We start from the raw sequence: 12,181 nt of genomic DNA, 5'->3' as shown, positions 1-12,181 counted from the left end.
TACTCCACGACTCATTGCAGCCTAGTGCAACACACATGTATTTCACCAGGTTTGGTTTTAGTCATAAAAGCGGTCTCATAAGGAAAAGGTGCTCCAGTTTTCTGTATGTAGGCACAGTGAGCCAAAGGCACACATAATTCACTGCTCACTTCCCTTTGTTCTGCTGTGTTAGCAGACAGAAGCAGCACTGAAGCCCTGCTCAAATACAGACTTTTTTTGGTCCAGTTTTGCCATTAACATTTTCATATTTTTCTCTACGTAAAGTACCAGAGACATCTCCACAAGACCAGATATCGTGCCTCCCTAAGGTGCCTTTAATCAGAATGGTTACCATGTTAATGCATTAAACCTTGGCAGAAGACACCTGAAGCAGGAAGAAGCCGGAAGAAGTCTCAAAGGAGGTTTGGAGGAAAAACTCCCCAACTCTCACACCCCATAACCTCTCAGACCCAACAGAAACCCTAAAAACTAACATTTTATTCCACATTCCCAATTTATAGGTTCTGGCTTAAACAAGTTTGTTGACAGAGAGCTGTATGCCTAGACTCCAGTGAAGGTCAGTAACTTTAGTCAGGTACAAGGAACAGAATCGTTCAAGATGCTCCTGGCTGCTTGTTTCTCAATAAGGCCATATGATGAAGTTTGCGAGGGGCAGTGTATTCCACCACTCCATAGGTAAAGTTAAAGACAGTAGTGGGAGTACTGCTTAAGAAGCACGGGATTTGACCCACAACTACAATATCATAGCATCAGAAGTGGCTGGCAATTAAAGGATTACAGTACAGTCAACGATAATCCAATGAGCTCACAGACTGCACACACTGCTCACGGCAGGCTGCCGGGGAAGAAGCCATGCTGGGCATGCATGACAGCACTTGCTCCTCCATAGCATCCTGGGAGGAGAGGACCCCTAGCAGGTGGGGACCTGCTACCTGCACTGGGCTCCCTCATCTCTTCTGCACAAGGGACCTTCTCCCACTCTGAACATGGTTGTGACTTCAATGCAAGGGTATATGAGGAGATTAACATTTTTGTTATATTTTTTGGTTGTGACATTAAGAATCTCACTAATTTTATGCACTGTTACTTGAAAATTAGGAAGGTACAAATACATGGTGGTAGCCTTAAAAAAAGGCGTGTAATGCACACAACACTATTACATTGGGTCTTAACCTCAAGTAGCCTGTTAGGCAGCAAAGACAGCATAGTTGTCAAGTTCTTAAACTTAAATCAAGTTCTTAAACATACCAATTATCCATTTGCAGCACAAACCAAACAAGCTAGCTTTCCACTACAGAGCTGGTTCTTCATGGAGCTGATATCATTTATGCCAAGAATGCGGAGACACCCATTTGCCACATACACAAGGCATCTATGAACAACAGCGTATATATCTTCATCTCTACTAATCATCAAATCAGTGATTTGCAAGAGGAGGAGCATGCTGTGCCGTCTAAACACTTATAACAACCTTGGTGTGTTAAGTATCCTACAATAAGGGTGAGAACCTTTCTTTCTTTTTAGTATACCTTTTGAATGCCTGCAGAAATACTGTCAAAGCAATAAGAGTAACTTTATGTCTCAACTTAGTTGCAGCATGTTCTGGCACAGAGACTTGTATTGCAGTGTACCTAGCAAGCAAGGAGAACAATGACTAGAGGCATCAGAGAGCTGTCTGACACAGTGCCCTGAACTACCAACAATATAAAACTTTAAGGAAAGGGATTGTATAGATCATCAAGTCCAGTCTGATGTTACCACAGACAATCCTATCTTGTAATCTTTCCTAAAAGATTATTTACTGGACAGTTGGCATCTTCAAAAAAAAAAAAAAGTTAATGATGAAATGCTGAAGGGTTTTTTTTTTCAGCAGAAAAAGTAGAATAATAGAAGTTCTTGTCCTATAATATAAAAAAAAAAAAAGTGACTTGTAATCCTTTCAATTTCTCTATTACTTTCTAACACAGTAGCTTAATTGTTGAGTTAGAAAGTTTTGGTTCAGATGCCTGCTCATCTTGGTACCAAATGAACACTTATTTTATCTTGCCTCTGACCTAATGCTTTAGATTGTTTATCCTCTCTTCTCTTAAAAAAGAGTCAGAGGGGAAAAGCAGAGAACAGCAAGGCTTGAAAGAAGACAGGTTGTTGAAAGAACAGAGCCATACAAGAGCTATCACTGAATCTTATTAGACTTCTGCTGTACCCTGTAAATATGAGTGGATTCCTCTGATCTTCAGGAAGCAGATACTCTGGAACGAGCAAGAACAGTAGAGACTGGTTTCTTTTACCATATGAAGGAACGAATGTACATGAAAAATGAAAGGGGATCAGTACACCTCCTTATTTAGTTTAATGCACACACAGAGCAAAGCCCAAACTGTGCACCACTCCACTTCTGACACCTTGGAAGAAACAAGTCAAAGCAGCATCTTGAAGACTTCCGACACAAGACAGCACCAACAAACTGCTAGCAGATCCCACACACAGAGTAATTCAGATGAGTAAGCACTGAGTCAGTTAAGGAGTCTGGACAATCCATTTACATGAATCTGCAGTAGTCAGTTATGTTTCCCACAACAGCTAATTATGTGAAGGGGTACAATCATTACTTCCTGGAAGTCACCATCCGGTAAGCCAGCTGCATTTGCTTTTTATCCCCAATATAGTTAACAAGAAATAATACACCATAAGTGTTCTAACTATATTTTTTGTAACTTCTATTTCACAATAAAAAAATAATTTTATGTCTAGTATATTTTGAGAATGTTTTGGTTAATATGCCAATACAGCTTTCTTGTCTGCTTGTCAGCACATCTACATCTGTAATGGGAAGTCTCGGGAGGTTGTAACTGAAACTCAAAGAGGTTTCATCGGTCAATAATAGATAACATAACAAAGTTAATACGGATATTCTAACTGATGAATCTATGATCACACTTCTAAGCAAATTCTACTGAAACTTTTTCTAGAAAAATGATAAGACTTTTTTCCCTTCTCACCACTCTGTAATTAAAAACAATCCCCCAGATGCTATGATCAAGGTAAATGCAGATCAATTACCCACACACCTTCAGAAGGACTTCATTAAAACCAGATCAACTGCACTGTCCTGCACTGCATAGAGCTAGAAGTTAATGACACAGTTCATCCTTAACTCATTTCACAGATATGATTATTACAGAGTCAAATCATAAAGCATATACTTTCTGAGAGCATTTAGTGGTTTTGCTGGTGTTTGTTTCCTAGGGATTTTTCTGACATAGGAGTATTGGCCCTCTTCTTGCCCAAATGTTTCAAGTGAAAGTCTATGAAGAGCACCTTTTCTTCCTACCTGCAACACCTATCTCATTAACATGCACTTAGAGCTGGGATTATTTTATTGTGCCAACCATGAACTAAAACAAGCATCTTCTCCTTCTAGAGAAGACAAACTGTTCATTATGTTTGCACTCGCTGACTAGCAGAGTCATGACTACATACAAGCCAGTTCTTGGAAACAGAACATTAGATTTACTTGGGGTTATTTCTTCATTCTTCATTTTCCATAAAGAGATTGCATCTCAATCTCAGGATTTATCAAATGGTCACCTCCAGCTAAAATCCAGGTTTCCAGCGGGCTGTACAATGAAAGATTGAATACTGCATCTTAAAATTCATACAGGTATATGCCTAAGAAATAGTGACATGAAAAGAGGAGAAGGAAGGGACAACTGAAGAGATTCTCCTTGTTCAGTTACTAAGCCGTAGCTAACAGAAAATGACTTGAGAATACCAGCGTTTTGTCTGGACAAGATAGATTAGTGGGCAGAGCATAGGTAAAACATAATACACTACCTTCAGCCTACCAGGCGGCTCTGACTTGTGACACACTTCCATGTCTACCAGAAGATAACTTCCACAAGCTGCAGAAAACAGTAGATTCCTGAGGAAGTGGTGCCTCAGGATTACCGCTCCCATTACAACAGATCAAAGTGAATTGTTTGTCTTAAAACACTCCCACAGGACCAAGACACCACACAAACTGCCTGAACAGCCTGTAGTTGTTTAAGTCTTGGAAACAAAGAAAAAAGAGCAGTGATAACCAACTCCTTTGGTTCTGGTGCCAGATATAGTCTTGGTAATGTGAAACACACGCAGCAAGCAGTCTTCCTGCGCAGACAGCTCTGCCTCTTACCCAGGAGATGGTCCCATGCTCTCAGCAATGGCCCTCTGTTCTTCATGCCAAGTATCTGCTACTGCACAGCCCACCAGTCTCATCCCTGTCAGTGGTACACAAGGGATTGCATAAGCAGTGATGCCAGGCATTGCACCTTCAACCACTGCCCCCAGTTTTCAGCTGTTGCTCTTCCTCTGCATGCATGCATACATACACCCACAATCTCTTCAACCTCAGGGTATTTGGCACAGTGTCCATGAGACGAGATGTGGGGAAGGAAAAGACATAAAGTAACTTCAGACAGAACGGGCTATTCATGACTCACAGCTCCTGGACTGACCAGCACAGAGCAAGGTCAGCCAGCCTTGCCTCAGAGACGGCCAGCACTTGATCGGATCAGCCCAGATAGCTCAGAGCAGAGAGCACAGGGGGGTCCCAGGAACGTCGGGTCTGTAAGTGGCAAAGTAGGAGAGGCCAGTCAGAGGAAATGCTGCCATGAGACTAAAACCTGCAGGAAGCAGAGCGGGCATAGCGGGAAGCACACAGGGTGCAAGGAGCCCTGGTACGCATTTAGACTAATGGCTCACACTCAAAACCAAACTCCCACACACCAAAGCCTGTGAAAGCCAAGCACTAAGAGTAGATTAGACTCTAATAGGGATTAATACAAGTTAAGGTAGCACTAATTTCCACTAGGGAGACCAGAAAGGTTAGACGTGGGATAGCATGACAGCTAGATGTAGCAGGGGTTTGAAAAAACAGTAAAGGGAAGAACAAGCACCACAGGAGCGTCCATTGACACCTGCCTGGCTTGCTCTCCCCCATGTCCAGCCCTGTCCAGAACAGAGATTAGATGTGCTGCACCGTCAAGTCATGGTCAGTGATTTCTAATAGGCTGTGTAATGGTCAGCAGGGGATTTCTTATCCAGTCTCAACAGCACTGACCCACTTTTTTCCAGTGCTACCATCCATCACCTCTAACTGACAAGGAGACCAGTTTTCACAAAAGGCAAAACCTAACCCAAGCAAAGTTTGAGGCAGAAAATGAGATGAAATTTGGATCTCATTCTGTCTTACTGCAGCCATTTCAAAGCTATAAGTTTAATTTTATTAGCAACTAGGACTTCAGTTCATAAAAGAGTGACCAATAAAAGATAATGGCAGGAAATTAAATGAACCTTAGCATGATTTAGAGCATTGCTCTGCAACAGCAAACTGCTCAGAAAGTAGGCTTGAAAAGGAAAAAAAGCCTCAAAGCAGTGATCATAAAGGGATCCAGACTGCTTCAGAGTCAGAGGCGACTTAAAGCTTTCCTAGAGACTAACAAAAAAAGCACAGGTAGACACAAAACGTGCACATTAAGTATGCATTATGATTGCCATATGGCCAGAAACACTGGTTAGACAATCCATTCGCTGCTCACCCTTTCATGTGTGCTACAGAAATTAGGAATCTATTCACCTTTAAATTCAAGTAAAATAATGAATGTAATTTCACTGCAGTGCTGGGAGACACCAGCTGCAGTATATGGTCAAACCAGGAAAAAAGGTCTACTTTCCTGACTGTTGGCCACATTTTCAAAAAGGTACCAAGAAAAGGCATTTTTTTTCCTTTAATTCTATAGAAAGACTAAGAGGCCAAAACCTCTGAAGTTTCTCAATCATGACCTTTGGGAAGTAGGCTTTTTGTAGGGCTCGCCCATCCCCCAAATAATTTGGTGAACAAGCTCCTTAGTTTTCATTCCAAAAAAGCGGTGAGAAGAGTAAGAGTACTGAATATGTAGGTTAAAAAAAAAAAAAATTTGTTCGGTTTATGACTGAACTTATATCTAAACCTGCAGATACTCGTTACAGCTGCACAGCCAGCTACAATCTTATTAATATTTACCTGGACAATTGAAGTTTGTATTCTGAAGGGAAAGATCAGAGCAGGAAAAAAGTAGTGGGGGAAAAAGGCAAGTGACTATCCTTCATTAGCCTCTCTCTCAAACAACATGTAACTTCACATGAAAAACAGCACAGAGAAAAATATCCTTTCTGTATAAAACAAAACTCACTGTGGTCAAGGTCTTTGATTAGAAAAATTTCTACTGAACCACACTTGATAATCTTGAACTCTGAAAACTGGCATCTATTCACCAGAATTTTTTGAAATAAAACTTGAGAATTCTGGCATCATCCAAGGCACCAAATTTTTCATTACAAAGATTTTTTTTCCAAATAGTTATCAGATAAGTTTACTAAAAAGTCAACCCAATTTGTATTTCAGAGCTCAGCCTTTCCTCAGAGAGGCTTCTGTTGTTGTTTTAACTCTAGACTGTTTTAATCTGAAGTAAAATGAAATTGAGTTTCACAAATTAGAATTTTCATTTTTCCACAAAAATTATTAGGCAATGCAATACAGCATGCTAACAAGTTGTTTCTGGTGGAAAATATTTTGTTCTGAAGAACACCATGCAAATATTGATCTTAGGGAAGTATCTCCCTTCACAAAGCTGCTTTTGGGCTCGTATTTCCACTCAGTCACTTCCAACTGGAAAATGAAGGTGGAAAAAGGAAGCATCTAAGTAGCTCTTCCCTCAGCCCTTTTCAGTTGGAGATGCAGTTTGGTAGGAAGGCCAAGAGACTGTTAAATTCCAAAGATCCTCAACAGTTCAAACATACAGAGGTTCTCACTGAATAGACAGGCCCAGATAATCAGTCAGCACAATGCTTACCTATTCAAAGCACATTTGTCCTTGGCATGGAAGGCCAGTTACAAGTCTTAAGGTAAACATACCAGTTTAACACTTGAATGACCTGAAAGCTATCAAGCAGCATCCCTGATTCTCTGCTACTTCTACATTCTTCTCCCGGGGGGATAAATTTCTGAAGTAAGCCAAGTATTCAAGATCTCACTAGCTCACCCTTCACCAAAGCTGAGATACCCACACTGGCATCAGAGGATGGTCTAGTATTTCTTCACTACTGTGGATTGCTCAGCAACTTTATCAACAGACACTACTTTACATTATCAGCAGTACCAAGGAGCAGCTGGTCCTCAGAACACAAAAGGTAGGACAACAATAGGCTACTATAGTCAATTGAGCTTTGAGTTAAGGAATGCTGTGCATAAATCTAAGTAAGGTCATGTATCAGAAAGTTACTACTCAACTAACTATACCACCAGTCTATCGTTCATTTAAACAGGATTCCCTCCACTTTCTAGCTCTAGTTGTATCCGCCATCCCAGCTGCAAGGTTGGTAGGAAACCCACCTCTTATGACTTCAGAGGGCCTATAAAATTATCAGATTCTTCAGAAAAAACACATACAATTGATAGTCTGGATGATCAGGGATATTTTAAGAAGCAGTTTTACTCAGTAATCCAATACAGTCTGCAGAAAGTCTACAAGGCACGTTGCCCAAGCCGTTTCAACAATAATCTAAATTGTTCCTCAGAACTGTCAAAATGTTCTTGAACAAACAAGCTCTTGATGCCTTTCCTAAAGCTTCTGAATTAGAAATATTGCTGAAAAGTAGGGTGGTTCAGCAAAATCAAGTAACAAGGTCATACTGGAACTGAAGCATAACAAGATAGCTCACTTCCAACAAGTAAGAGTTACAGAACCAAGCAATACTTCCCACACAGCTTTAGGTCTACAAATTAAGGTAACTATGTCATCATAATATCCTTATATCCCCCAAAACAATGGGTATAGGTATCCATCTAGACAGATCTAACTTCAGTATTAAGACACCCTTAAGAAATGTCCTTCTGCTTTCTATATAATGTGCATGGAAGTGAACACAATTCCCTTACTGCTACAATTGGGATAGTTCTTGACAGAAGTTATCCTGAAGATCAGGGATGTTGCAAAAAAAATGTGCAAGATGTTCTGCCCAACAAGCCAGAAGTACCTTGTCCACTTCAGCTTGACAAACAGGTAACATCTGCAGTCTTTCTACTGTTCCTGTATGACCTCTACTAAAGCAACAGCCAATCTACTGATACTGCTAAAAGTCCAAGGAGAAGATGTAAGTTTACACCACCCAGGAACCAGGCAGAACAATTAACATCTGTTACTGCTTCCTATTTGAGGAGTTAAGAGCAGAAAAGCTATGTGAAGAATGGCACTGTTAAATCCTCATTTCCAAATATGGCACCATATATATACCCTACAGGCCATGTGCATTAGAGGCCCCTCTTTCTTCAGTATCAATATTCAGACATCTTACTACAGGATTTACAAATGCACACATCAGTGGTATGGTTTCTGAATCGCCAACACTGGTGTTCAGCATGCTAGGCTCCATGCAATCTTGTAACAAGATAAGGGACATATGTGGTGTTACACTTCTTTGCACGCATTTGTCCATAGGACCTCAAACCGCCAGTTTGCTGCCAAATTGTCCATATCCTTCAGGCAACTAAACATGTCAGCAGTGAGAAATCAGCTAGCCATTGCAAACACCAGAAGTCATAAGCAGCAAAAGCGTTTTGGCCACACCCTTTCTCCTATCCTAATATATGAAATTCCAGGTAGTACATAGGGACCTGCCTTTCCCGCATTTACATTCCCTTTAAGTTACCTTGCTGGCTAATTAGGACTGATTCCTTAGCCCTTGAACCCCACGATATCAAAAAGATTTTCAAGGTACCACACAATGGTATCACTACTTCGTTATAGTATCACTGAGCAGAATTATGTCTTAGTACAGACAGCTCTTGCCACCCAAAATACAACTGTAGTGATGACGGTTAAAGAAAAAGCATCTCTGGCTAAAATTTCTAGCCCAGCATACTTTTTCAAACAGCTGCTAATCAATAATTCAGGCGAGACAGTTGGGACCAGACTGTACACACCCCAGACCCACCACAAAGGCACAAAGCAAGTCAAAATTCCTACTAAGCTGTGTTTACAAATGCCACCTCCCTCTACAATTATGATGGGGGTTCATGACACCAAACGAGAGCCAAGCTATCGGAAGTGCTTTCTACCTCAATCTTTGTTGTTTATTAAATGATTCAATATATATAGCTGAAGGGCATGGCACTTTTTCTTCATTATTCAAAAGAAAAGAACAGTTTATATAGCAACCGGCTGTAGTTAATGAAGGCTGAGCCCTTAACAATCACGTTAGGAGGCAAAGAACAATCTGCACACTCTGCAAAGAGCTTACGATCTTGAACATTTTTTTCTGCTCAGTGATCAAGACAAATCTGCACCATCTCCACAGAGAGGCAGAAACACCAATCCTCCAAGGGCACAATGGCAGTGAATCCACCAGCTATGTGAGAGCTGTCTCAGCCCTGCCCATGTCAAACAGACACTTGAAGCATGGCCTACCTGCCAGCTCAGAGATGACTCCCCACTGCCCACCTATCTGGCAGGTCTCTTATTTTAAGCTTTAAGCCCTTCCTGGACCCAGACAGACATTCACTGGTGGCAGGTACTTTTCATAAAAAGTTAAGCCTTGGAAGAAGAGAACTCAAAAACTACCTCTTTTTAAGAGGAAAAAAAAAAACAACAGTGAGACTCCAAGAATTGTCTTGAAAATTTGATCTTGCAGGATCAAGTATGAGGAAAAAATACTGTGCAATTACAGAAAGTCAACAAATCTTTGAACAGCTGAGCAGTTCCTCTCACCCTGTTTCAGACACCTCAGTTTGAAGGTCCCCAGCCCCTGTTTGCGTGGGGCAGGAAGGTTCCTGAAGCCCACGGACCTGAGTGGGGACACACTCTGTCTCAGCACATCGCAGACCACGGGCAGCATCAAGGAGGGTCCACCCCAGGTATATAAAGAGCACACCCACATAATTTCAGTAAAGAGAGTTCAGGCGTTGCATAGCTTTTTAAACACTGCATTTCAGGTTCACCTCCATCCTCAAAGCTTGGATTTATTGCAATTTGTGTATTATGCAATATATTCCCCAACAGCACCCAGAAGAAAAGGATGTGCACCAAGAGACCCACACCCCACCGCCCATGTCGCTAGTTTTCCATCCTCTGTTCCACCCAAGACGCTGGCAGAGGATGGGAAAACGCTAGGCGAGGAGCGGAAACTCGAGGGTCTGGAAGCGCTGGTGGCTCAAGCCAGGGTCTGCCGGCACTGTCCTTGACACAATAGTTGGATGCGATACAGCCGGGCTATGCGAGGCTGAAATACTTCCTGGGATGGCTGAAAGGGCTCATTCAATAGTCAAGGATAATTCTTTATTAGCCATCTTCTACAGCCAACGGCAGAAACTACAACCCTGAGGGGAGGGTGGGGGACACCAGCCATGTGCCTTAAGAAAGGGGCATGGCTTACTATTGTCTCTAGCCTCAGTTTAACTGCCAAGCCTTTTATTTTTTTATCCCCCCGCACCCCATCTCCCCCGTGTTACCGAAGTCGGTGGACGGAGGGGAAGGTGCTCCGCCGGGGCCGGGCAGCGGACAACCGCCGGAGCTGCCGCCCGGCCTCAGCCCCCGCCAGCCCCTCACACAAACCGGCACCGCTCAGAGTGCTGGGGGGGCGGCGGCCGCCGCCCCCTCCCCGCTCCCCTCCACCGCCGCCCCGAAGTTCAGGCAGCCGGGACCTCCCGCCCGCCCGGGCGGCGGCGGGGCCGGCCTCGGCCCTCATCCCGGGGGAAGGGGCCGGCAGGGCGGCCGGTCCGCCGCGGGGGCTCGCCCCGCCGCCGCCTCGCGCCCCTGAGGCCGGGGAGGCGCCCCCCGCGCTTACCTTTCACTTGACTTTCATACTCTGCTATAATCTCTTTGTCCTTTTTGAATCTGCTCGGGGTTGACATTATCCACTTGCTTCTTCCGCTTCTCCCCCTTCTTCTCCTTGTTTTAAATTATTATTATTAATTATTATTATTTTTCTGGAGGGGCTCCCAAGTTGTATCGGGTGGCCACAAGCCCGAGCGAGCGGGGCGGCGGCGGGCGGCTGGCCCCGCGGGAGCGCCGCCGGCACCGGAGGCGGCGAGGCGGGGAGGCGGCGATCAGACTAACCCCGGCGCGGGCACCATCGCCTCCCGGCGCCGCCGCCGGCAGCAACGCGGTCCGCGGCCCGGGGCCGCCGCAGGGCGGGGCGGCGGCGGAGCTGCCGCTGGCCGCGGGGCACCCGCTTCCACTAGGCGAGGGCGGGGGCCCGGCGGCTGCGCCCCACCATTGTTATCTCTCCTCACGCACCCGGGAGAGGGGAAGGGAAGGCGGGCGCGGGCAGGAGGCAGGCGACCGCGCTCGGTCCGTACGCCAGAGGCACTAGTTACTCCTGTCGCCGCGCTCGCCTGGGTGGGGACTCGGGGCCGGCGCCCCGCCGTGACTAACCCCGGGCGGCAGCGCGGAGGCGCATGTCCCAGCCCCGCAGCCCCAGCAGCGGCCGGCGCGGGGCGGCACCTCCGCCGCGCCCTGGAGAGGTGTCTCCGGGAATAAACTTCTCCCCGCCCTCCCACCGTTCTCTCCTCCCTTCCTGCCTCCCGCCCGCCTACCGCTGCTCGCTCGCCTCGTCCCCGGTGGCGCCCGCTCCGCCTCCCCCCTGCCGGCAGCCGGGGCGGGAGCGCGGCCGCCGCCCGCCGCCGCCCACCGCCGCGCCGCGGGCCAAGCCCGCAGGCCAAGCCCGCAGGCCCCGCCGCCCAGCTGCCCCGCGGCGGGAGGCCTAGCAGGCCCGGCGGGCCCGGGCCCGGCAGGGAGGGAAAGGGCCGCCGCCGACCCCGCCCCGCGGCCCGCAGCGAGCATATGGCGCCCGGGCTCCCTCAGGGAACAGGGGTGTGAGGCGGCGATATGGTGGCAGAAAGCCCTTGATCCGGCGGGGAGAGTTAAAGCCCCGCGCTGCTGCCACCGCCAAGCCACACGGGCAGGGAAGAGGGAGATGTGTCCTTTGGGGACCCCCATTCCCTGCCCTGTTTCTGTGGAAGCAGGGCACGGCTGTGCTGAGTGGGGCTGCGGCTGCACCGGCATGCGCCGGGGCCAGGACCCAGAGGGGACAGGTCATGGCGGCACCAAGGGGAGAGCCACAGCTCTCAGCACAGCGGGTCTTGCTTCCACCGTGGTGCTCCCCT

General features: G+C 46.0%; 1 protein-coding gene across 3 annotated transcripts in view; it reads right to left on the bottom strand.

Moving 5' to 3' along the window:
• The window catches only part of SRGAP1 (SLIT-ROBO Rho GTPase activating protein 1), a 156,344-nt gene extending 144,727 nt beyond the window's left edge, over nucleotides 1-11,617 (bottom strand). For 2 of the 3 annotated variants that reach the window (XM_074870505.1, XM_074870503.1), the window contains exon 1: nucleotides 10,861-11,482. In XM_074870505.1, coding sequence (XP_074726606.1) covers nucleotides 10,861-10,927 — 67 coding nt within the window. In that variant the 5' untranslated portion in view covers nucleotides 10,928-11,482. Of the gene's footprint in view, nucleotides 1-10,860; nucleotides 11,483-11,611 lie in introns of those variants that run through there. The other variant, XM_074870502.1, reaches the window with a different exon arrangement.
• Between the last annotated feature and the right edge of the window lie 564 nt (nucleotides 11,618-12,181).

This window comes from Strix uralensis, chromosome 5 (genome assembly GCF_047716275.1).
Source record: "Strix uralensis isolate ZFMK-TIS-50842 chromosome 5, bStrUra1, whole genome shotgun sequence".
NCBI classification, from domain to species: domain Eukaryota; kingdom Metazoa; phylum Chordata; class Aves; order Strigiformes; family Strigidae; genus Strix; species Strix uralensis.
This window is presented reverse-complemented; position numbering and strand designations above follow the sequence as displayed.